Source organism: Panthera leo, chromosome A1, assembly GCF_018350215.1.
Source record: "Panthera leo isolate Ple1 chromosome A1, P.leo_Ple1_pat1.1, whole genome shotgun sequence".
In the NCBI taxonomy this organism is placed as follows: Eukaryota; Metazoa; Chordata; class Mammalia; order Carnivora; family Felidae; genus Panthera; species Panthera leo.
Window position 1 is genome coordinate 19,197,149 of NC_056679.1, and position 26,622 is coordinate 19,223,770.

At 40.7% G+C, this 26,622-nt stretch overlaps 1 protein-coding gene across 2 annotated transcripts; it reads left to right on the forward strand.

The window, feature by feature from the left end:
• On the forward strand, positions 1 to 25,108 carry NEK3 (NIMA related kinase 3). Of its 2 annotated transcripts, none has more exons than XM_042907553.1 (17): positions 1 to 95; positions 2,909 to 3,080; positions 5,310 to 5,403; positions 5,491 to 5,588; positions 7,354 to 7,437; positions 8,010 to 8,077; positions 8,162 to 8,248; positions 10,313 to 10,367; positions 13,200 to 13,400; positions 14,045 to 14,117; positions 17,077 to 17,123; positions 20,470 to 20,569; positions 21,092 to 21,232; positions 21,487 to 21,621; positions 23,985 to 24,111; positions 24,545 to 24,625; positions 24,735 to 25,108. In XM_042907553.1, the coding sequence occupies exons 2-17, from the start codon at positions 2,964 to 2,966 to the stop codon at positions 24,760 to 24,762; spliced, it is 1,536 nt and encodes a 511-aa protein (XP_042763487.1). In that variant the 5' UTR covers positions 1 to 95; positions 2,909 to 2,963; the 3' UTR covers positions 24,763 to 25,108. The 2 variants fall into 2 exon arrangements, with proteins under 2 accessions (XP_042763487.1, XP_042763399.1); XM_042907465.1 differs by having other exon boundaries at positions 3 to 95; positions 17,074 to 17,123.
• The last annotated feature ends 1,514 nt before the right edge of the window (positions 25,109 to 26,622 follow it).

Here is a 26,622-nt window from a genome sequence, read left to right on the forward strand (position 1 = left end):
ACCTTCCTTCACCGGCAACCCGAGAGACGACCTGCTGGGCCCGCCCAGCGGAAACGCGCGGACGCAGAAGCCGGCTCGGGTCGCCGGGGAAGCTGGTAAGCGGTGCCACCGCCGGGCACGGAGACTCTGGAAGAATGAGCGCGACCGCAGTGGCGGCCTGGGGCCCCTGGAGTGGGCGATGCCCTCGCGCGGCGGGGGCGAGCGGGAGACCGGCTCTCGGCGCTCGAGGATCCACACCCCAGCTCCGCCCCGGGCCTGGGCCGCTCGCCCGCAGGTCCCCTCCCCCCTCTCCCTCGCAGCCTCGGGTCCTTTGGGCGCCCGGCGCCGCGCAGGTGCACCGCAGGTGCAGGTGGAGGACTGCGAGGTGGCGCGGCTTCTCCCGGAGGAAGGATTTGGGCGCGGCTGGCCTCCCGCACGCGACACCTTCTAAGCTTGAATGCCAAGGTTTTGCACCCGTGCTCCCATTTCTGGCCATTTGCAAATCACTTTTACTAGTTTTTGATTGGGAGAGGCATGCAAAGGGACTTTGTGACGCTCAGAGTATACACAGGTCTTTTACCGAAATATGGGTGTTAATATTGAGTAATGGGCAAATAGGGCAGAAAGGACCAAATAAATGCTGGTTTTCAGTTAAGAAAAATCAGTGATCGCCCTTCCTCATCGGTTACTGTCCATTACATAAAATAAAGACCCTGAAGAATAAAAGAATAGGAACATGGGAAAACTTGGCCCCCTTGTTAAATCGGGTAGTACCAAGAGTCAACTAGAATAGTGGCAAAGAACTTTTCTTTCAGATCCCTGAATATACTGAAAACCTGAATGTTCCTGAAAAGAATTGGTTTTGAACACAATGCATCTAAGTTAGTCAATATGCAGAAATTTCTAGAGTTTCCTGGCCCTTCTATGACACGCATGAATATAAATGGCATTTTACAGGTCCCTGTACTATGTAGATTTTGGTTTGTGAGTTTTGCTTTACCTACGGAGCTCTCCGTGCCTCATAATTCTTTGTGGTGTGATTTTATTTTATTTTATTTTATTTATTTATTTATTTTTTTTTTTGTGGTGTGATTTTAAAACAAAAACAAAACTACAAGTAAGCTTTCTAAAAGCTAAGGTAATTCATTCTAGTGAGTTTTTTTTTCCTACAGTGAAAAAAATCGCATCATCTTTCTAAAATTGTAATAATAATAATAATAGCTGCCATTTATCCAGGGTCTCCTCTGTACCAGGCAGAGTGTTAGGAACTTTATATTCATTCTCTTTTACCTGTGATCCATCCAGCTAACTGCTTCATCCTAGAAATACAGAAAGGGACACTGAAGTTCAAAGGCTCTACGTATCTCTTCTTCTTCTTTTTTTAATGTTTCTTTAATTTTGAGAGAGAGAGAGAGATGGAGCGAGCAAGGGAGGGGCAGAGAGAGAGGGGGTGCATAGAGGGAGGGAAACACAGAATCCGACACAGGCTGACAGCTCAACACAGAGCCCCACTCAGGGCTCGAACTCACCAGCCGAGAGATCATGACCTAAATCAGAGGCTTAACTGACTGAGCCACCCAGCTGCCCCAGTATTTATCTTTCTTAATCCCAGGCATCTCCAACTCAACGTGTCTTAAAATGAACATGTCTCCCTTCACCATGCCTTTCCCCGCCCCTGCCACACTCTCACTGCCAGAAACATACACACACACGTACACACACTACCACCACCACCATTGTGGTTTTCCTTTCTTTCAGGGAATGATGTCATTCACCCAGTTTATACCAGAAACCTGGGAGTCTACCTTGTCCCCTTCTCCCAGCTTGTTCCCCATAAATGTATTGCTAAAACCCTTGCCAATTCTTTCTACATATTTCCTTCTTGTTTCTTCATCGCCATTGCCACCACCCTCTTCTACTCCATCATCATTTTTTTGCCTTTTTTATTGTTGGAGTCCCACTCCAGCCCTCAGGCGCCCTCCCCTCTGCGATCCATTCGCTCTGCAGCCAGAGTGAGTGAGTTTTCTAATATGCTCTCTTGATTAAAATCCTTCAGAGACAGCACATTAATTACCCCAAAGAGAAAATCCAGCCACCTGAGCTTGACGTACAGTAGCTTTCATACAAGGCCCTGTCTGCCTCACCAGCCTGTTACAGTTTTTTCACTTCCTTGAACTGAACAGTCTCTTTTGCTCTTAAAATATGCCAGCCCCTCTGCCTACATCACTCTTCTCTCTTTCCCTGGCCAACTTCCATTCATCCTTCAGACTTCAGTTAAATACCATTTTCCTAACTCCTCTGGATATTTCTGCCGTGTGCCAGCGTAACTCTGTGAGACTCACCACCCTGCATTTGTTGAGGTCGGAGGTCTCTGCTTTGGGGCACGTGCGATGGCAGGGACCATGCGAGATCAAAGTGCAGTGTTGTCAAACTGCATCTAGCACTGAAGTATACAAACCACGCTTGACCCTTGAACAACACGAGTTTGAACTGCTTAAGTTCACTTATGCATGGATGTTTTGATAAATGCAGTACAGTTCTGTAAATGTATCTTTAAGGTTTATTTATTTATTTATTTAGAGAGAGCAAGCATGATTGAAGGAGGAACAGAGAGAGGGAGAGAGAGAATCCCAAGCATGCTGTCGGTGTGGAGCCCAATGTGGGGCTCCATGCAGGGCTCGAACTCAGGAACTGTGAGATCATGACTGGAACCGAAATCAAGTTGCTTAGCTGCCTGAGCCACCCAGGTGCCCCTGTAAATGGGGTTTTTATTCGGGATTATAAAAGCTGGCGTGAGTGTTCAGTGTCTACCTGTTTAACGGTAGACAAGGAATAAATTGCTGTCGTCCTATTAGGGTGATTAGAGCTACTTTGAATTGATTCTGCCTTTTGAAAATACATTTGTCAACATTTCTGTTTTTGAATACAGGTTGGGAGAGGCTGTGGTGACGGTGCGAGTGGAGGAGGGCTGTGGGGTGCCCAGCATGGATGGCTACTCGGTCCTAAGAGTAATTGGAGAGGGCTCCTTCGGCAGAGCCCTTTTGGTTCAGCAAGAGAACAGTAACCAGACGTTTGCCATGAAGGAAATAAGGCTTCCCAAGGTACCTCCTGAAGCAATTAGCTCATGTCGAAAGTGTACATGCAATTTGGCCAGGGAAATAAGTTCTTGAGATTTAACATGGAATTGCTTTTGTGAGCAAAAGATGTAATGAGTTTATTCATTAGCTTTACAAGGTCTTGATATATCTATATATCATATATATATGATATATACATATATATACATATATATGTACACACATATATATATGTACATATATATATGTACATATATATATGTGTGTACATATATATATATTTTTTTAAGTTACATTTGCTTAATACAACTTATTAAATGTCTACACCCAATGCGGGGCTCAAACTCATGACCCCAAGATCAAGCGTCAGATGCTCTTTTGACTGAGCCAGCATGTCTTGATATATTTTATATGAATTTTTGGATATTGTAATTAACAATAAGGGAGAAAAATAGTCCAGGAGGCAATTGCTGTTGCTTTTATCTCAAGGAATAATTTGTAATAATTTCCAATTTTGCGTACCTAAGAGGGTAAGAATCTTTGCCAACAGCAGCTCAGGTGTCATATTAATGAAAATGGAGCATAAAAATGCCATGAAGAGCAAAAACCTAAAGTGCCAACCTTCGGTCTCAGGGAACGTATTCTGTGGCTCAGTTTTGTGTTTTATTTCCTTGTAAGATGAGGAAGGTGCTGACTTATCAGTGTTTATCATAGTTGTCATAGAAACAATGTGTCATAGAAAAGAATGTGCCATGGAGGCAGCTTGATAATGTCTTGATCAAGTTTTTAAAAATACATTTTAATAAAATTCTCAGAATTGTATTTCCCCACTGCATTCTTGACCTCGTTTAGTGATTCTCAGGTGGGCTTCAGAGTCATCTGGAGGTGAAAACACAGATGGCTGCCCCCCCTTCTGGTTGAGTAGGTCCAGGCGGGCCTGTGAATTTGCATTTTTAAGGAGTTCCCAGATGGTGGCGGTGCTGCTCTGAGAACCCTTATGCTAGTATGTAGTCAATGGCAGTTTCTTAATTGAAAGATAAGTCATTCAGGATTTCGTCCTCAGAGAATAAGTGAGGGGACAAACAGCTTTGGAAGCTTCTTTTGTAAATCATCTCCTTCCATCCTTACCACAGTAACGCATCAGTCTCCTTTTTCATCTGGGCCAGTGGTCTGGAAAACCAAATGCAGACAGTAAAACATGACAGCCCCAGGTTTTCTTTAAGGATAACTATTGTTAATGGCATCTTGGCTCCCCCAAAAATTTATGCTCAGGCTCATGTTAAAAAAAATGTTTTAGGGGCACCTGGGTGGTTCAGTCAGTTGAGCGTCCGACTTTGGCTCAGGTCATGATCTCACAGTTTGTGGGTTCGAGCCCCACACTGGGCTCTGTGCTGCCAGCTTAGAGCCTGGAGCCTGCTTCGGATTCTGTGTCTCCCTCTCTCTCTCTGCCCCTCCCCCACATGTCTCTCATGTTTTTATTTATTTTTGACAGAGAGAGAGAGACAGAGCAAGGGCAAGTGGGGGAGGGGCAGAGAGAGAGGGAGACACAGAATCCGAAGCAGGCCCCAGGCTCTGTGCCGTCAGCATAGAGCCCTAGGAGGACTTGAACCCATCAACTGTGAGGTCATGACTTGAGCAGAAGTCAGATCCTTAACCGACGGAGCCACCCAAGCACCCCTCTTAGACTGTATTAAAACTGGTTTATATTCTATGTTTGTAAGGATATAAGGGGTCAGCTTAAGCATAATACAGCCATAATTAAAAAATCACCACATTTTCTCTTAAGAGTTTGATAAACATAAGTTGGGTCAAAGTGCAGTGCTTTAAAACTGCATCTAGCATTGAAGTATACAAAGCACACCTGACCCTTGAACAACACAGGTTTGAACTGCATGGGTCCACTTATATGAGTATTTTTTTGATAAACGCAGTATAGTAGTATAAATGTATTTTTTCTCCCTTGTGATTTTCTTAATAACATTTTCTTTTCTTTAGCTTACTTTATTGTAAGAATACAGTATATAATACATAAAACATACAACATGTGTGACAACTGACTGTGCATGTTATTGGCAAGGCTATTAGTAGCTACATTTTTGGGGAGTCACGTATCACATGTGGATTTTCAATTGCACGGGGGCCATTGCCCCTGACCCCCGTGTGGTTCAGAGGTCAACTGTATACTGTATTGTTGTAAAGCTATCTATTTTAAAATGAAGTATTACATTTATGCTGTTTAAAATCTTTTTCTAGTCTTTCTCTGGTACACGGAATTCTAGGAAGGAGGCTGTTCTGTTAGCCAAAATGAAACACCCCAATATTGTTGCCTTTAAAGAATCATTTGAAGGTAAATATGAATTCCCCCAAATACATGCAATGTAGAATTTGATTTGTGGCCACCAGGCTTTCCTAAAGAGTCTTCTTTTTGTTTTAGCTGAGGGACACCTGTATATTGTGATGGAGTATTGTGACGGAGGGGACCTCATGCAAAAGATTAAGCATCAGAAAGGAAAGTTGTTTCCTGAAGATATGGTAAGAGACTGACTTATATAGTTTCTCTCAAGGTTTGGAAGCAAACTTTCCTTGTAAAATTTGTAGAAGTTCAAATAAAGGCATTGTACCTGTGATTACCTGATACACTTGTTAGATTCACACTTGTTAGAAACAACTCATTTCCGTTATCAGTGCTACAGCTTTGTGTTCAAGATCTGGCTGCCTGAGATATCTTTAGGAAGTTAAATAGATATGTTGATAAAATATCAACATTAAAAATTTTTTTTTTTTTAATTTTAAAGAGGGAGAGTGCAAGCGAGGGAGGGGCAGAGAAAGAGAGAGAGAATCCTTGGCAGGCTCCACACCCATCACAGAGGCCAACACAGGGCTTGAAGCCACAACCGAAATCAAGACCTGAGCTGAAATCAAGAGTTGGGTGCTCAACAGACTGAGCTCCCCAGGCACCCCTGTTTATAAAATATCAAGGAATAAAACTTATGTGTTTAGAAGAATTTCAAAATTGTCTGATTCATATATTGCCCTATATATTTAAAATTCACAAGTGTGTTGTATTGAAATTTCAGAAGGTGGATGGATTTATTTTGCATTAAGGATCATCCAAAGAATGAAGCGTAAATTCCTTTTTCTTGACAGTATATATTCTCACTCTTTTTCCTTTTACAGATTAGCACATTCCCTTAAGTCTAGTACTTCCTGCCTTTTTAATGGAAAAGTATTTAATATGTATTAAATTAAATTAAATTAATTTATTAATTGTAAATTAATTGTATTAATTAAAAGTATTTAATGTGTATTAAATACTATTAAAATGAATTGACTAAGGAAAATATTTAAATAAACAACCTTAATGAGATTTAGTTTGATTTAGGGAATAATGCATGTTATGAAAGTATATTGGTATAAATATTTTTCATTTAGAAGTTGTGGTATTAAAAATATGGGTTCCAGAGAAGGAAGTCAACCTTGACTTCAAAGGAATGAATCTCCATAGCAAAAAAGAAAAAAAATCGGGGCGCCTTGGTGGCTCAGTCGGTTAAGCATCTGACTTCCGCTCGGGTCATGATCTCACAGCTGGTGAGTTTGAGCCCCATGTCAGGCTCTGTGCTGACAGGTCGGAGCCTGGAGCCTGCTTTGGATTCTGTGTCTCCTTCTCTCTTTCTGTCCTTCCCCCCAGTCTCACTCTGTCTCTCTCTCTCTCAAAAATAAACATTTAAAAAACATTTTATTTTTTAAAAATTAAAAAAAGAAAAAAGAAAAAGAAATCAGTTTGACATTTAAACATAGGCTCCCTAGGCACCTGGAAATTCTGAGTACTATTGACTGGGGATTTATGAGCAGAAAATGCTGACCTCACAGGATTGTTGACAACAGAATGAAATCCTTTAATGTTAACATATGAACATTCTGACAAAGTAAATGAAAATCTGACATAATGATTACAAAAAGGAGTAGTGTATTTATTCCTTAGTGGTGAACTATCTTTATATACATATTTAAGAAATACTTTTATTTGGTTGAATTCAAGAAAACCATAGCAAGAGTTTTATTGAACTAAGTTGTTATTTAGATCATATGTAAGATGATGAAACATGGGCTTCACGGTTTTTCTGAATTTCTCCAGGCAACATTGAATCTTAGTTGAACTATGTAATTTTTAGGAGTTCTGTATTTACATTATGGAAAACCCAGGTCAACTAAGGCCTAGAGACGATTCTTTGGGATTTGGGGTTAACACAAACCAGTTATTGCCTTCCTGCAATTATTGCCTCCTTTTTCCTTCCAGATACTTAATTGGTTTACACAAATGTGTCTTGGAGTAAATCACATTCACAAGAAACGCGTGTTACACAGAGATATCAAGTCCAAGGTAAGTGGAATACCTTGTGGGGCCTAAAAGCAAAAACAGAAACAAAAACTGTTCCACTCGGTCTTTTTTCTGTGTTATTCTGTTTCCTTTGGGGACATTTTTATTTAGCTTAGAAATATTTGTCATCCTAATATTTATACAAGCCAGATAAGGTACTACCTGAAAAAGATCATTAAATCTCTTTAGTAGTATATGTTAATATGATCCACACCCTCTTTGCGACTGCTTACTGTGACCATATGATCTCTGATGGAAAATGGTCAAGACCTAGACCAGCCACACGGAGGCATCATGCTGACACAGGCTCCCAGGCGGTCCATCAGGCTCTGCTGATACAATCTTAAGCTCACTTGTTTGATTTCTAAGCAGGGATCCTGAATTTCCAAGCAGGGGAATATGTAGCTGTCAAGAGGGTATCTTGTCCTTTTGTGTTCCACTCAGGGACTCAGCTGTCAGCATCTCTCCCCTTAATCTCTGTCATCAGTGGGCTTTGAAAGACAGCTTCTCCGGAAATCTCTGCCTTATGTGTGAATGATGGAAGACATAATCTGAGGTCTTCTTTTTTAACGCAGAATATCTTCCTCACCCAAAATGGAAGAGTAAAACTGGGAGATTTTGGATCTGCCCGTCTTCTCTCCAGGTATGTACTTCTGTTCTGTAGCAATCAAAACCTCCATTCTTCAGGAATGCTCTATAATCATTCTTTGCCTTTTTATGGTTTCAGTCCTATGGCGTTTGCTTGTACATATGTGGGAACACCTTATTATGTGCCCCCAGAAATTTGGGAAAACATGCCTTATAACAATAAAAGGTAAGTAATGTATTTAATTCGATGCAAGCATGACCGCTTGGCGACAGGCACTGCAGCCTTCAAGTGAAGTTTGATCTTTAAAATTACATATTTGAAAGCAATGTAGAATGCCCAGGCTTCTAAATGAAAGTCACAGTTTCCCAACTGTTTTAATCAGAGCTGAAAGGAGCCAAAGGTAAATGCTGAAGGAAAGGCTAGTCATGTCTAGGGACAGTGTGAATGATAACACTGCTTCTCACACTCTGCCGCTCCCACTTTTGAAAATCCCAAGGCACAGGTTACAGCTCTGCCCTTTACATCAGAATGTCTGGGGGTGGGAAGCAGGCATCGGTAATTTCCAGGATCCCCAAATGATTCCAATGTGCAGCAGAATTCGGGGACCACTGGGTTATGTCAATGAGTTAACATTATAGGACTGGATAATGAGCACTTAACCGATAGGTTAATTAAATATAAGGAGAGAATATTAAGGCCTTATGGTTTAAAAAATAATATTTTTCTGAATACAAGTAATACGTGCGCATTGATGGAGTGGATGAGCAGGGAGAATTTTGGAAATAGAGAGATATATAAGAAAGGATATGACTGTCACTTTTTCCCTGCTATTAATAACATTTTGGTGTTTTTTCCATCCATTCACTTCCCCCCCAAACCTAGTTTATGTACTCTATATGCAAGTTGGCTTCCTGCTTTTTTTTTACTTTACATTATATCATATTCATTTCACCATGCATTTAAACTCTTCATAAATAGTGTTGTTGATCTAATGATATATTTCCAATTTTCAGCATCACAAACAGTATTGTAATTAATATACCTGTTGTGTCTAAACATAGGTCATTATTTTCTACACATTCCTGGCATGAATTCTTAGAAGTAGAAACACCTAAAGGCTCTTGTTACCTTTTGTCGAGTTGATTTATGGAAAGGCATGATAATCCATACTGAATAGGTTCCTTTAAGAGTAAAATTGAGTGAAATGGGAATAGAACAGCTGTCCAGGAACTTATGAGGACAATTGGGGAAATTTGAGTTTGGACAAATATTCAATAATATTACTGAATTAAGGTTACATTTCTTGGACGTGATCATGGTTTTGTGTTTATGAGGAAGAGTGTTCCTTGTTCTTAGGAGATACGTATCGACATGTTAGGGGTGAAGGCTTTGCTGTCTGCAGTCTTATTTTCAAGAGGTTCAGATTTATATGGAAGAGGGCAATAGCCTGCAAACGTGGCAAATGTTAACATTGGGGAGTCTAAGAAAGAGCATGCGGGCATTTACTTTTCTGTAGGTTTGAAATTAAAAACAAAATAAAAAGTTGGGGGAAACGGTTGCTTAAAGCCATTAGCTAAAATGCAAAGAACATCACATAGAAAAAGTCTGGGGCATGGCAACCAGGCGGTGAGAGCGATGGAGGAAAAGGGGATGCTTCGTATGCAGAAGGGTGGGCGTGTGGAGCAAACTAGAGAAGTCAGTTTTCTGATTTTTGAAGAACTGTTTTGTGGAGGGATGAGTAGGCTTATTCTCTTTGTTTAGGTATGTGGAGCTAACACGGGGTGGTGAGGGTTCCCAAGAGACACATTTTAGCTTCTGATAAGGAAGACGGCCAGCCCACAGAGCCAGCCAGCAGGGGCGTGGGCCCCACCCGAGGTTGAGCGCTGTTCATCAGGGCCTGGGGCTGTACACGGGTCTGAGTGGGAGCTGCGCTGCATGACTTCTAAAGTCCTTCCAACTACGCTAGTCTGAGTCCACAGATACACCCTCTTGTACCACATGCTGCTGAAATCATACCGGAACCACCCTGATTTGGGAGGGTAGGGGCTGGGGAACACAGAGTTGTATTGTGAACATTCCTGTTAGTAAATATCTAAGTGTTAGACCAAACTTACCATATAGTTTATTTTATCTTTTTTATTATTTTATCATATGTTTTATTGTAATGGCTAGGAATTACTTATGACACCTATTCTTATTAAAGGTAATATTTCTTTTTGTTTTTTTTTTTATATTCCACATATTCACTCATAACCCATTTGTCATTACGTTGCTTCTTTATGCTTCCAGTGACATCTGGTCCTTGGGATGCATTCTGTATGAACTCTGTACCCTTAAGCATCCAGTAAGTATGGTGTGCAAAATGGAAAAGGCAGCCTCTTGTAATGTCTGGCTATGTCCTCAGGAATGTACCAGATTCCACTTGGCAGTTGGCTTTCCTGGGTTAATGTAGGAGTGCTGACCGCATAGACTCCATCTTTGGCCTTCCGTCTTGTTCTTCCCTCTGGCTCACAGCTGGCACCACTTTAGATAACTGCCTTGTGGCCTCACCACCATGCCCCTCACTCCATAAAAGCTGGGGGTTAAGTCAGCATAGCTGGGGAGAAGGGGTGAAGAATGGGGACAGAGAATAGTTGTGTAGTGCCTGGATCCGCCTCCTGCCTCACCCGCCCGCCCATCACCCCCCTCTGTAAGTTACCCTGCATAAAACTCGGTGTAAATGGTACCGACTTGCTTCGTTTTTCAGTACTAAAGTACCTTGTCAGTCTGGAGGATACATTACCCTCCTCCAGCTTCTCGCTGATGAGTTCATACACAAGTTTTCATTCCATTGGTATCACTTTTGCCTTGAGCCCCTTTTGTAGCATATACTAATAGGAAATTTCCAAGATTTAGTTTTTGTAGTTGTATATTTAGCTTGCCTGCTTGACTGCCTTCTTTCCTTCCTTCCCTCCTTCTTTCCTTCCCTTTTTCCGCTATTCTCAATTTTTTTTATGTTGGTAAAATATATATAACATAAGATTTACCATGTTAACCATTTTAAGTGGCACCGATTACTTCACAATATTGTGCAGTCATTACTACTACCTATCTGCAGAACTTTTCCATGGCTCCAAACAGGAAACTCCGTACCCATTAAACGATAACTTCTCATCCCTGTCCCTCCCCGCCAGCCCCTGGTGACCTTTAATCCGCTTTTTGTCTCTGTGAATTTGCATATTCCAGATATTTCATGTAAGTGGTATTACACAGTACTTTTCCTTTTGGGTCAGAATTTCATACCTTTCTGTACTGAATATTCCATTGTGTGTTTATACCACGTTTTGTTTATCCATTTATCTGTCGTTGGACATTTGGGTTATTTTCACCTTTTGGCTATTGTGGAAAAAATTGTTTTTATATTTATTTTTTCAAGATATTTTAAGAAATAATGTAGCAAAGAAGAGGCTAAATGACTTGCCCTGCTTATTGAGCACTTGTTTATTAACACAGAACTAACAATACGAGTCCCTGTTAGGTCTTAGCCTTGCGTAGTAATAAATTCTGTTCTTTGGGCACAGATTGAAACTTGGCTCTAACCAAGCATTTTTTTAATTTTTGATTTTTAAAATTGTAATTGAAATATGGTTGACATAGAGTCTTATATTAGTTTCAGGTGTACAACATAGTGATTCAACTGTTCTATACAATGGAAAATGCTCACCGTAAGTGTAGTTACCCTCTGTCATCACACAAAGTTATTACAATATTATCGACTATATGCCCTATGCTGTACTCTTCATCCCTGTGACTTATTTATTTCATACCTGGAAGTCTGTGCCTCTTAATCCCCTTCACCTATTTCACCCATCCCCATCCCCCTCTACCAAGCATCTTTACAGACGTGCTTGAGAACATATGAGAGTGAATGAAGGAGAAAAAGCCTTCACCACCATTAGGTGAAAGGAACTCACAGTGAAGGCACATGAGGGTAAGAGGCTGTCTTCCTTGAATATGTGTGGTTTATAACGCCAGCTGCATGATTAGAACAATTTGGGAAACCTTAAAAAATGGTGACGTCTGGGCCTATGCCAGACTAATCGAATTAAAATCCCTGATTGTGTCTTGGATGGTAGTGGTTCTAAAACAGTTAATTCTAATGTGTAGCTCAAGTGGAAAACCACTGTTGTATACAAATAATTTTTAAAATTCCAGTATCTTATTTAGGATTATATTCTTTATTCCCCTGATTTTGTCTTTTTTTTTTTTTTTGTAGACTTTCATATACCTGTTCGTATTTTTTTCTAGCAAGAATAAGAATTCAGGAGTGTAGGGCCTCGATGTTCGGCACACCGTCTGTTCTCTCATCTGCTTTGAGGCAAAAGTAGTTCTCCAACCTTTAGGAAATGCAGAAACCTGGCATAATGGTTCCAAAGCAGATTCACGCTTATGTTTCACTACCTGAATTTTTCTCTTGTAATGTGTTGATTTTTTTCCTTTTTCATATCTTCACCTGTATATTTCATCCATAGCGTAGCGCCCTTCCAAGGCAGAATGCCAACATGTTCTTACTTGAGTATTACCGGGGCTAACCAACATCTAATCTTCATTCCAGTGTCTATTATGCAGTAGAGATTTTTTTAATGTTATTCTGGATTGTCATTTTGTATCCCATTCTATTGCTTATCAAATTTTAAAAGCTACTTTGATGACATGAAAGGTAAAAGGGATTTGGCAGTAGAGGTCTAAAGCTGGAAAAGTCTGGAGTACGCATCACAGGGGGGCAGGCCTGGGAGATTTTGAGGTTCCAAGGGATGTTACGCTTATCATAAGGCTGTTAGTACCGTTGAGTTCTTAAAAAGCTACATGTATGTGTTACTTTGATTTTTAAAATATGTTAAAAATGTGTATCTGCAAACACATTGATTATGAATGAGAGTGTACCCAAAGCTGGCACTGATGCTAAGACTTTCTCTAGGTGGGGAAGTTTTGCACTTTTTATGCTTACCTTTCTTCTGAACCCAATGTAAGATTTCAAATAGTACCTTAAGGAACCCCCTCCCCCAGGAAGAAAAATGACCAGGCAGCAGATACATTTATAAAATTAAAATGATTCATGAGAATTCAGTTGAGCTGGTAATTTCTTACTTCTCCTCTCCCCTTGTATCTGCTCTTACAGTTCGGTTTTACCTTTTAGTTTCAGGCAAATAGCTGGAAAAGTCTTATTCTCAAAATATGTCAGGGGTCCCTGAGGCCACTGCCTTCTCAGTACTCCTGTGAGCTGCAGCATCTGATCAAGCAGATGTTTAAGAGGAACCCCTCACATCGCCCTTCTGCTACAACACTTCTCTCTAGAAGTTCCTTGGCTCGACTTGTCCGCCAGTGCTTACCCCCAGAGGTATGATACGTGTTGGATCCGCTGTGAGCAGTTTTCGAGTGTGGTAAAGTGATTTGTTATCTTTTAAACACTGACATGTTGTACATGCTTATAAAGATGCAAATAATGCAGAACTGTATTAAAAAAATACACACTTCCTTTCCTTTCTTCTCTCCCTTCCGCAATGCTATTCCCTGAGAATAGAATAGAATCACAGAATCTGTCTGTGTAAGCTTTCAGATATTTTTCTAGACCTACAGAAACATCTACTTGTGTGCCTAAATGATATGTATTTTCTAAATGGCATTTTTACTTCCCTTTTTTTAATTAGAAAAGTTTTTTTAATGTTTATTTATTTTTGACATAGAGAAAGAGAGACAGAGTGAGTGGGGGAGGGCAGAGAGAGACACAGAATCTGAAGCAGGCTCCAGGCTCTGAGCTGTCAGCAGAGCCCGACGCGGGGCTCAAACTCACAAACTGTGAGATCATGACCTCAGCCAAAGTCAGATGCTCAAAATGACTGAGCCACCCAGGCACCCCAGTATTTTTACTTTTCAACTGTAAATATGATTGTGGGGAAGAATGTTGATAATTAAATGACATTATGGCAATGTCTATAGAAAAGCCTATTCCACATCTTTAAATTCTCTGCTTTAAATTTTCAGATCATCACAGAATATGGTGAACAGGTATTAGAAGAAACCAAAAATTCCAAGAATAGTACACCAAGAAAAAAAAGTAAGAATTTTGGACAGCTTATTTTTTGCTCAGTGTTCTTTTAAAATGTAGTATAACAAAAAATAAAAATATGATTTTCAAGTTACTGGAGACAATTTCAGAGATACTCCTAAAAGTCAAATTTTTCTTATTGCTATTTCTGATGTAATTCTGTACTGACTCTTGTATATTTAGTCTGCTAGGAATCAAAAAGCCTAGTTTGGAGATTTTAGGGGTGTGAAGATTGTTCTCTGTTTCATTATTAGTACCATGTTTACTTTGGTCAGGTAGAAGGCTTCTGTGGGCTAGCCTAGGAATACAACCATGAAAATGCAATGTTAATCTAGGAAGTTATCCCCAAGTTTCCAAAGAATCATCTGGTAAACAAAATTTTAAAAACAGCCTTTTCGGAAGTTGGAACTGTCCACATAATGGCTGCACAGAATTTCCATACATGTTTAGTCAATCCTGAACAAATTTCAAATGTAATTTATTGTCTCTTTGGAAATTGTCATCTCTTAATTTTTTCAAAGCTATTATTGTCCCTTTTATTTAAAAAAAAATTTTTTTTTAAGTAAACTCCATGCTCAACGTGAGGCTCGAACTTACGACTCTGAGATCAAGACTTGTTGTATGCTGTGCCCACTAAGCCAGTCAGGTGCCCCTGTTTTGTTCCTTTTTATTTATCATCAGTGACTCAGACCTTCCATCTGATGAGATCCAACGAAGATGGTAGCTATGACCAGAATAAGAGAGGACAGAAATAGAAATAGATCATCCAGTCACTGTAGGGACATGTTGCAAAACCTCCATTGTTTGGTTCTCACTGTCTTCGCGTTGGATACTCCAAAAGAAACACTCAAAAACTGTACTGCTTTCTGAAAGTTAAATTTTAAATGTTATTTTTGTAAGAATGTAATGTGAGCCCTTTGGTCTTGTAATTCAGCCTTTTCTCCATTCCTTCAGGGGTGGCCAGTTCCCTTTGTTTCAGCAGTTTGCTTTAGTGTTAATTGTACTTTACATACTATTTTGTGGCTTTTGTCCGCATCCCAGGGGAGTGGCAAATAGTTTTAAAATGCTGAGCAACAACAATAAAAAAGTCTTAAGATAAGTTTCAAGATAGTTTGGCTAAGTGTAGTTTTACAACTTTCTTTCTTTCTTTCTTTCTTTCTTTCTTTCTTTCTTTCTTTCTTTCTTTCTTTCTTTCTTTCTTTCTTTCTTTCTTTTTTACTTACCTTGATAGAGAGAGTGAGCAGGGGAGGGGCAGAGAGACACGGAGACAGAATCCCAAGCAGACTCTGCACTGCCATCAGGGAGGCCGACGTGGGGCTCGTACTCATGAACCTTGAGATCATGACCTGAGCCAAAATCAAGAGCTGGACGCTCAACCGACTGAGCCACCCAAGCGCCCCTAGTTTTACAGTTTCTAAAAAGAGGAATAAAGCAGTGGAGAAGTGCTACCATGTCAGACCGTGTGTCTGGTGGCATCTCCACCCGATCAAGGGTCAGTGGCAGCAGAACAGTGAACGCTATGTGAGGGCGGGGACTGGGTCTGATTTACTCACTGTCGTATCCTCGGCACCTGTCATCACAGATGCTCAATAGCAATTTTTTAAAATGTTGAATGAATGAGGAACATGGATGGCAGGGCTCTGCCAGGGAAAATCAGCCACTCTTACCAAAGGGACCTGGTGCCAGCTCCCTGATGGCTGCTAGTGCCTTGTGACGGAATAAGCAGCTCAATTTATTTTTCTCCAAATTTTAACTTAAATTCTAGTTAGTTAACATACAGTGTAATATTTGTTTCAGGAGTAGAATTTAGTGATTCATCACTTACATACAGCACCCAGTGCTCATCACAACAAGTGCCTGCCTTAATACCCATCACCTCTTTTGCCCATCCCCCACCCACCTCCCTCCATCAACCCTCTGTTCTCTATAGTTAAGAGTCTCTCTCTTTTTAAAAAGAATTTTTTTTTCGTTAAAAATTTTTTTAATGTTTATTTTTGAGAGAGAGAGAGAGAGCATGAGCAGGGGAGGGGCAGAGAGAGAGAGAGACACAGAATCTGAAGCCGGCTCCAGGCTCTGAGCTGTCAGCACAGAGACCGAGCGGGGCTCGAACCCACGAACCACAGATCATGACCTGAGCTGAAGTCAGATGCTCCTCACTGTCAGCACAGAGCCCGATGTGGGGCTTGTACTCACTAACTGCGAGATCATGAGCTGAGCTGAAATCAACAGTCAGACGCTTAACCCACTGAGCCACCAAAGTGTTCCAGTTAAGAGTCTCTTATGGTTTGCCTCTCTCTCTTTTTCTTTTCCCTTCCCATATGTTCATCTGTTTTGTTTCCTAAATTCTACATATGAATGTAATCATATGGTATTTGTCTCTGTCTGACTGACTTATTTAGCTTAGCATAATACTCTCTAGCTCCATCCGTGCCATTGCAAATGGCAAGATTTCATTCTTTTTGATGGCTGAGTAATATTCCATTGTATATGTATGCCAAATCTTCTTTATCCATTCATCAATTGATGGACACTTGTGGGCTCTTTACATAGCTTGGCTATTGTAGGTAAGGAAGCAGCTCATTTCTTATGAGGGATACCTATTCCAGCTGCTATAATAGCAGGGAGAGCACAGACTGCATAGCTAGCCTGAGCTGAAGATGATAATGACCTTCCAGGTATGCAGAGTGTTTTACCTCCTAGTGCCTATATGGGCTGGCATAAGTGTGTACTGATGCCTTACCTTTAAGATGTTAACATTAGGAGTAAAACAGCAGAAATAGCCTCTTTTCTAATTACTAGGTGACTAAATCTTGATATCCCTATTCAGGCTAATGCTTTGGCCCTTTGACTTTAAAAACTTCATTTATCTTCACTTGTCTTTCAAGCTTTGTGCAAATCACATTAGGAACTTAATAATGTGAGCCTGTACATGCTTTCTCTTCCTACCTTCTCTTTTCTTTTTTAGCAGACTCCAGCAGAATCAGGATAGCTTTGGAAAATGAGGCAACCACAATGGTAAGTGCTTTAAAATTACGTTTGTGAAACACCTGTCTGCTGGGTACCATCCAGTGCCATGAGATGTTTATAAGACTGGGACCTGGTCCGTCCTGGCCGGTAGTTTTTCATCCTTTGGCACATGAAGTAATTGGTGGCTGTTGTCCTGCACCGCCAGCTGAGCCACTTTAGGACATCAATCGCTGGTTCATTTACTTTGCTTTTTCTCTTTTCTTTGTTTCTTCTTTCTTCCTTCCTTCCTTCCTTCCTTTTTTCTTTCTTTCTTTCTTTCTTTCTTCCTTTCTTTCTCTTTCTTTCTCTTTCTTTCTTCCTTTCTCTTTCTTTCTTTCTTTCTCTTTCTTCCTTCCTTTCTTTCTCTTTCTTTCTTCCTTCCTTTCTTTCTTTCTTTCTTTCTCTCTCTCTCTCTTTCTTTTCTTTTCTTTCTCTTTCTCTTTCTCTTTCTCTTTCTCTTTCTCTTTCTCTTTCTCTTTCTCTTTCTCTTTCTCTTTCTCTTTCTCTTTTTCTCTTTCTCTTTCTCTTTCTCTTTCTCCTTTTTCTGCCCCAAACCCGTTTTTTTCATTTGTATTCTTGATGACAAGTGGTTTCAATATAGATGTGAGAGAACTTTGTTCTGCTTTCCGCCATGAAAATTTTGTTTTAGTCTGGCTGTGGTTTGTTTTTCATTGTGGCAAAACATGTATGACATAGGATTTTACCATTCTAGCCATTTTTAAGCATGCGATTCAGCAGCATCAATTATAGTCACAATGTTGTACAACCAGCAGCACACTCTGTTTCCAGGACCTTTTCATCCCCATTACAGAAACTCTGCCCACTGTCCAATAACTCCCCATTCCTCCCCGCCCTGCACAGCCACCCCAGCTCCTAGTGACCTCCATTCTACTTTCTGTCTCTATAAATGTGGCTGGTCTAGATACTTCCTAGGTGCGGAATCATACAATATTTGTCCTTTGTGTCTGGCTTCTTTTGCTTAGCATAGTGTTTTTAAAGTCCATCCATGTTATAGCCTGTATCAGAATATTTTCCTTTTTATGGCTAAATAATACTTACATCTCTGTTTTGATCTTGACATTTTTCTGTTCAGGAACTCTTAGTGCCTCCCCATTATCTGAGAAAGCAAGCTGACACTTTTCAGCCTGGCATTCAGGGTTCCGTTTGTCTTGTTTTGCCCTGGGTGGCTGGGAGCTCTTTGATACTAAAACTGCAGTCAAGTCCTGAATAGGAACAGTGGGTCCGCTTCCTAGTGTTACCATGCCCAACTCAGTAACTTGTGTCACACTGATGATTTTTTTCTTTCTTCAACATTTTAATCAACCTTTTAATTCCAAAAAGAAAAAAAATTTGCGCTAACAGCAAAATTTTCTGTTTATGGAATGGACTACTAATTAAACTTGGAAATTTTTGGAATGGAGATTTGGCTGTAAATAAATAACAGCATCCACCATTATGTGGCCAAATGGAATAGATCCTGCCCCTGTACTTTGTTTTTTAATTTTGTGGGCATATCTATTTTTTTTCCCCAGCTTGATTGAGGCATGATTTATAGACAATAAAATTTACCCATTAGTATAGAGTTTGATGAATTTGGAAATTTTATACAGTCCTATGACCACCACCACAATCAAGATCTAGAAATCCCAGCCACCTAAAAAGTTTTCTCTGGGCCCCTTGCAGACAATCCTGACTCCTGCTGTAGGTGACCACCACTGTCTATTTTATTTTATTTTGTTTTTTTTTTTTGTTTTATTTTATTTTGTTTTGTTTCATTTTTTTTTTTTTTAGTTTATTTATTTTGAGAGAGAGAGAGAGCGCACGCACAAGTTCGGGAGGGGCAGAGAGAGAGAGAGAGGGAGAAAGAGAATCCCAAACATTGGTGTGGAGCCCAATGTGGGGCTCGAACCCACAAACTGTGAAATCATGACCTGAGCTAAAGTCAGACGCTTAACTAACTCAGACACCAAGGCACCCCCACCACTGTCATGTTAATACCTACCTATAGTGGACATGTCCATGTGTTCTCGCAAGATGAAAAGGGAGCAAAATGTATGCAGATTGAAGAAAGAGCCAGAAAGTAAGCCGGCAAGATATGATGGCAGGAGGGCAGAGCTGAGTGGTGTGGAGCCACGAATGGTGTCGGAGGCTGCTGTCTGTGGAGCAGTGACTGTTAATGGGAATGGAACATCGGAATCCCCTCAAGGCTTTGTTTTTTAAATATTTTTTTAAGTTTATTTATTTATTGAGGGGGGAGGGGCAGAGTGAGGGAGAGAGAGAATCTCAAGCAGGCTCCACACTGGCAGCACAGAGCCCAATGTGGGGCTCGAACTCAGTAAACCGCCTGAGCCAAAACCAAGAGTCCCATGCTTAACTGACTGAGCCACCCAGGCGTCCCCCTCTCAAGGCTTTTAAAACTGCTCATCACCACTACCCAGCCGAGATTCTGACTTCTTTGTCTATTGTGGGTCCTTCACCATATGGGGAGAGAAGTTTGAGAACCACTGTATAGAAATAAGGAACAGTGTCCAGCTACAGCCTACTGTTTATTTATTCAACAAATCATTGAGAACCTATATGCTGGAAACCGTCGAGGCACAGGATATGTATTCCTTCTCAAATATATTCAGATTTAGTGGCATCTAGACAGTGTGTTGCTATACTTCATGAAATCAGAAGCTTAGATGATTTGGAAAAATACTGAAAAGTGGGAAAATTTAATTTTTTTTTTAATGTTTATTTATTGTTGAGACAGAGAGAGACAGAGCATGAACAGGGGAGGGTCAGAGAGAGGGAGACACAGAATCTGAAACAGGCTCCAGGCTCTGAGCTGTCAGCACAGAGCCCGACGCGGGGCTCGAACTCACGGACCGCGAGATCATGACCTGAGCCGAAGTCGGCCGCTCCACTGACTGAGCCACCCAGGCACCCCGAAAAGTGGGAACGTTTTGAGTATATATAGCAACTTTATAAAAGATCTCACTTTGATATTCCAGCATGAAAAGCCCAATACAGCAAACCGTATTGAAAATTTTCATTCCTCATTGCTTCTGTGAAGGCCTCTCAAAGACGTCTGTCGTTTTATATATCCTCTTCATAGTTGCAACGATCAATATTAATGATTAGTAATGTGTATGACTTTAATATACATAAATAGGTATGTATGTGTTTTTTAACTTACATATGTATGATGTATATGGCTTCTACATACAGTTATATATGGGGTCCTATAGTTATTAATGTTTTTTTAATTCATTAATCTTTATTTAAAATTTAGGTAGCTGACTTTGCACACTTTACCTTGTTTATAGCAATTCAAGCATTGCTTCATCTTTATTTTTAATCTCTTTTCAAGCAAGGGGAAGAACAAGGTAGAAAGTACAGCGACACTGATTTAGAAAGCATTCATAAAAATTCAATCGAAAGTGCACTGAGGAGAGTAAATGAAGAGAAAGGTAAGTTATTCAAATTTGAGTCACTGTGTAAGTGAGGAACTGGGAAATATGGAAGGAATACTAACTTTCACCTTACTTGGTTGTAGGTATCGTGAGCAAGTGGGCTGGCAGATTTTTGTTTGCTTATCTAGTGATTTATTTCATGGTACAGGAATATTTTATCACTCACAAAAAAAGAGAATAGTGTTGATCAGTAAGAGCCTTTAGAAAAAACAGTATTTGTTGCACTATCTACCATAGAAACCATGTCCAGAAATATACACCCTCTCAGGGCTTCATTCTTTGTACATTGTATAGTATATAAATATTTTTAAAAATTCACTTTAATGATTAGCTTTACTTTTTCATTTGGAGGTTTTTTTTTTTTTTTTCCATTCCCTTTACTACTTAGAAGAACATCGTTGTGAGTGGAGGTGAGTTTAAAGAGAAAAGAAAGACTTCCGTATAGTTGTTCAAGCATATATGTGCATATAGATGAATAAATAATATGCTTAGCAGTCCTTTTTAACATTTTGAAATCAGATAAATCAGTCCATCCGAAGAAAGCCAGTTCACCAAGTCCTCTCAGGCGACAGTGGGAGAAAAATGTACCCAACACAGCTCTCACGGCTTTGGAAAATGCAGCCATCCTCGCCTCCAGTTTAGGGGCCGGGGATGATAGAGGTCAGTAGTCCGATCGAACAGTGTTATTAGAGAACATTTTCTAATGGTTGTTTAATGGGCTAGACGTCATTCTTGTTGTTTTTATTATCACTCTGTGAAAGATCTTAGGTGTCATGCATGAGAGCAGTGCTCATGGAGACAAGTGAAATAGATTTTAGTAGAGAGTAAAATATAATTAGCCTAAAATATGGTCTGGAAGATATATGCTGAACATCTCTTTTACGTGGCACTAACAGTTACCTTTTCACAACTAGGTGGTTCTGTAATAAAGTACAGTGAAAATAGCACCCGTAAGCAGTGGCTCAAAGAGACTCCAGAAACTTTGATGAACATCCTCAAGAATGCTGATCTCAGCCTGGCGTTTCAAACATACACAATATATAGACCAGGTGACTCAAGTCTATTACGTAACCGTGGAAACACTTTGATTTTTTTTTTAAAGTGTGGTAAAATATGCATAAACTAAAATTTACCATGTAAGCCATTTTTAGGTGTGCAGTTCAGGGGCATTAAATACATATATGTTGTGCAGCCATCATCACCATCCATCTCTAGAATTTTTCCCATCTTCCGAATCTGAAATTACGTACCCATTAAATAATTCCCTATTTGTCCCTCCCAGAAACTTTGATTTTAAAGTTGTAAATGATTTTATAAAAAAAAAAATTTTTTTAATCTTTATTTTTGAGAGAGAGAGAGACAGAGTGTGAGTGGGGGAGGAACAGAGAGAGAGGGAGATACAGAATCCAAAGCAGGCTCCAGCCTCTGAGCTGTCAGCACAGAGCCCAACTTGGGGCTCCAACCCGTGAACCAGGAGTTCGTGACCTGAGTCGAAGGCAGACGCTTAACCGGCTCAGCCACCCAGATGCCCCAGAAGTTATAACTGATTTTAAAGTTATGAAATGATTCAGAACATTGTATTTTTTAGGTTTTCTTGAGTTTTTTTTTAGCCAGTCTTGAGCTATAATTAAGATTTCCCATGGAGCTTCATTACTTTTATTTGGTTTTTATTTATTTTTTAAATGTTTGTTTTTGAGAGAGAGAGAGTGTGTGTGATAGCGGGGAAGGGCAAAGAGAGAGGGGGGCAGAGAATCTGAAGCAAGCTCCTCACACAGCACAGAGCCCGATGCAGGGCTCCAGCCCACAAACCATGAGATCATGATCTGAGCCGAAGTCGGATGCTTAAACTTGGACTAAGCCACCTAGGCGCCCCTTCATTACTTTTTATTGTTTACTTGTTTGTTGGTTTTAACAAGGGTGGGACTACTTTGGAGGGTAGTCCGTTTTTTTTTTTTTTTTTAACGTTTTTATTTATTTTTGAGACAGAGACAGAGCATGAATGGGGGAGGGGCAGAGAGAGAGGGAGACACAGGATCAGAAGCAGGCTCCAGGCTCTGAGCCATCAGCCCAGAGCCCGACGTGGGGCTCGAACTCACAGACTGTGAGATCGTGACCTGAGCCGCTTAACCGACTGAGCCACCCAGGCGCCCCTGAGGGTAGTCCGTTTTTACCATGCAGAATACACCACTGCTTTACTGACTTTAGTTCAGACTCCATCATAGTAAACTTGGAGGAACTTCAAGATTTCTTTTGCTCTGTGCTTGAATTCTGCCGAATTGAATAGAGCTCAAGAAAGAGAAATCATTAGGATTTGATTTTTTTATTGTTTCTACAGACATTTTCACTAAAACTGCACGACATCACCTTTTGTAATACTCTTTTTAGGAATCCAGGCCGAAGCAGTGCATTAAGGGTGTCTACATGTGTGTACATGTGTGTATAAGTTTGATCATTCAATTATTAAGCCATCTTGCTAGGTTAAGATCTAAGACAGATTATGCCAAGTAAAGCATGTAATGCTGTGGCAAGTCTCAACTGTGTTTACTGTAACAGATTTAGTTGTATTTGTTTATTTGGTTAGTGTTTATTGAGTGCCTAACTTATGCTAGGTTAAGATTTAAAAAAGAAGAAGGAAGAATAAAACACAGTTCCTCCCCTGAAAGAGTGTGGGGGGAACGTGGCCCTCACGTCAGAGGTTTAGAGGAGTGTAGGTGAATTGTGGAGATGTGTCCTGATAGAACCGCCCCGCTGTGTCACAGGAACCCTGGGCGCAGGTGGATACACGGGACGGAGTGTTCAGGAAGGTTAACGGTTGTGAATTTTGTTTTAGCGATTGTAGGTCCTGGGGTTTGTTTTTGGTCCAATGATAAAGGTTTTGTCGTTTCAGGAAAGTCACTGTTCAGAAACTCTGCCATAGCTCTGTTTTGAAGGGTTTTATAAAGATTTAGCCCACATTTTTGTGTTAGGTTATTGTTGCGTGAGCAAAAAATAAAGCGATTGCCATCTGGAAAATTTCTTGAAGGGACGCTTGTGGTTGCCATTCCCTAATGTTCTTCTCCACCACTGGAAAAAGTTGGGGGTGGGGAGCTTAAAGGAAAAACAACTGTAATACAACCATCCAAAGGTAACTTTAATATAGGTTCTTATATTTGGAGGTTTTAAGTGTACTTTTCTGCATTCTTCTTTTGAAGAAAGTTCTGCTTATAAATTTAATAGCGATACTGATGCTTCATGGGCCTGTTTTATGCCAGAAATCATGCTGTGTAATGTGGGGAGGCGCTACAGAAGAAATACAGGGCCTGGCATTGTCCTCAGTTAGCCAGCTGTCTTCTGGAGGATTTTAGTCCTATGTTCACTAAATAAGTAAATGCTGTTAAAATTGGCATAATTTCTGTTATTATTCCTCTTGAAGGCTCAGAAGAGTTCTTGAAGGGCCCCCTCTCTGAAGAAACAGAAGCATCAGACAGTGTGGATGGAGGCCACGATTCTGTCACTTTGGACCCAGAGAGACTGGAGCCTAGATTGGATGCAGAGGACACGTATGTTGGGATATACCTAGATGGTGTTAGTCGGTGTGCATGATGTCAATTATACCTTAATTTCAGGTTTAGCAGGAACTGGTTATATTACTTGACATCACAAATGAATGTTTATATCTTGATCTTTTGTCTGGGATGGGTAATGTGTTACAGTATTATTACAGAATTCCTGACTGAGCCGTATTTTATGATCGTTTAGCTTGGACTTACTATTTTTTAATATGTTGGATTTTATTTGCAAATGTTGTAGAAACATGAAAGAAGCAATCCTGTGGAAGGGATAACAATGTTTTCCCTCCGTTCGGTTGCCTTATGGAGCTCGTTTTCCAAAAATGTGAATATTGTGATGGTGGCGTTCTGTTTTGAGCCATCAAAAAAAATACTTGCTGTGCCCCTAATATGGAGGCTTAGTATCCAAATTGTTTCTTCACAGGGATTTTGAGGAGGACGACGACAGCCTTGACTGGGTGTCAGAACTGAAGCTGCGAGCTGGCTGGCCAGGAATGTCTGATGGGTAACGCCCAAGAAGTGCTCTGTCGTTAATATCGCGTAGATGTTTAAAGTGAGGAATTAATGTTTGGATGGTATCAGCTCACAGGATGTGTATTTTTCTTTGGACACAGAATGAAGAGGGGGAAACTGAATATTTAAAACTGTTCCTGATCAGTGTCACAAGGTTTAAAATATCTGTAACTCTCGTTTTTGAACTCAAAGAGAAGGCGTGGACGAATGGCTCTGAGCTTCAGGCTTGCAGTCAGAACAGAAATGGGATGCTGCTGCTTACATTTTGTGTGATTGTGGGAGATTATTTAACCTCTTGGAGCCCCAGTGTCCACAACTCTAAAACGAGGATAATAATGCCTTCCTCATAGGGACGCTGAACATAGACCATGGCAATGGCCCATAATGTTATTTCTGCGATTGTTATGATTTGTGTTTAATTGCTGCACAGCTCTTTTTACATTTCCTAAAGGTTTGAGGATCAAAATAAATTTAATTAGACCATAATGATGTTGTCCAGTTTTCCAGTAAGACTTATTTCTGGTAGTGATCCATGATCTTCAGTGATCTTCACCAACAATTCCCCATCCTTAAATATGGCCCTTCATGGCACCCAGGTCAGCGGATCAGCTGTGGGACGGGGTGAGGGGGCTACAGATCTTGTCTGCAGTTGGCAGTCCTGGGCAGGAGAAAGAAACAGGCCAGAGGCGGGACGTATTGGACACTAGAGTGTGCCGTGGAACTAATGGGATGCCAGTATGTGTGGGGCATGACACACACGTGCTGGGGTCCCGTCAGTCCATTGTCATTCCATCGTGGGATGCTGTTGTGAGGTGAGATGTTTTACTATAGAAGAAAGAGGCTTCTCCCAGGGGATCTCCCCGAGCGAGTGTGCAAACAGCAGAAGCCCGAGGCAGTACGGGGAGCAGTGCTCCAGTGAAGAATGGGAAAGCAGTTGAATCTACAGCAGGATGGTTACTGAGCATCTCCTGAAAATGTGGAATACATGCATCTTGTAGATGTAAACCATTTTTTTTTTTTAATTTTCAGGAACAAAAACCATGGTATAGCCCTTCACCCCACACATTTTATTTACCCTTAGACATCTAGTCAACCTGATTTGTTACTGCTGCTGTTAGCTTTGATTGCTTGATGAAGGTGATGTCTGCTACAAGGTTAAACTGTAAGGTTACTGGTTTTCGATTTCTGGGTCCTGTTCATTGCAAGTGAGTCACCAAGTCCAGCCCATACTCAGGTGCTGAGAAATTAAGCTGTACCTCCTGAAGGGGGCTGTAATCCAGAGCTAAGTCATTTGTATTTTTGCTTAAACTGTTCCAGCTTTGGCCATTGGGAGTTTTTTAGGTTACCTCTATGTTCCTTTGACATGCCCTCATTCTTTTGTGTTTTGGGAACACTTTCTGGTACTTTCTGGTACTACAAGAAGACGGTCTAGGCTCATCTTGAAGCGTCTCTGTCCCAGCTTCAGAATCAGCCATTTCTCCAAGGAGCCTTGGTTCCTGTCATGGTTTCAAAACCAGGATCCGGGTGCTGGGTGTGCTTGTTGCTACTGAAGTGTCACTGCTCCTAGGCCCTCCGAGCAGACAGAGCTAGGAAATCCATCTGTGTTTACTGTCCTGTGCACATGCACACAACTATAGTCGTTCTGTATCTCTCCATCTGTATGTATATTAAGCTAAGGGTGAGTTCATACTGATGTCCTGGAGTCTGATTTAGTACCAAAGGTTCACCCTGGCCTTTCCCCTCGCTCTTCTGTAGCTTCTCTCTCTGATAGTGAGAAACCTGGCCCGAACCATCCACTATCCACTTAACTGCTCAACCCCAGGATACAAATGTAAAGCAGTTTCCAAATAATTAGCCCATACTCCCGTGAGAAACAAATTTCCCAACTAGAGTACAGCATTTATGTGTTGTTCCTAGTGCTTTTAACCTTAGGGTTCCAGTTAAAACACCATTTCCCAGAGTTACTTAGGTTAGCTCCTTTTTAGCCGC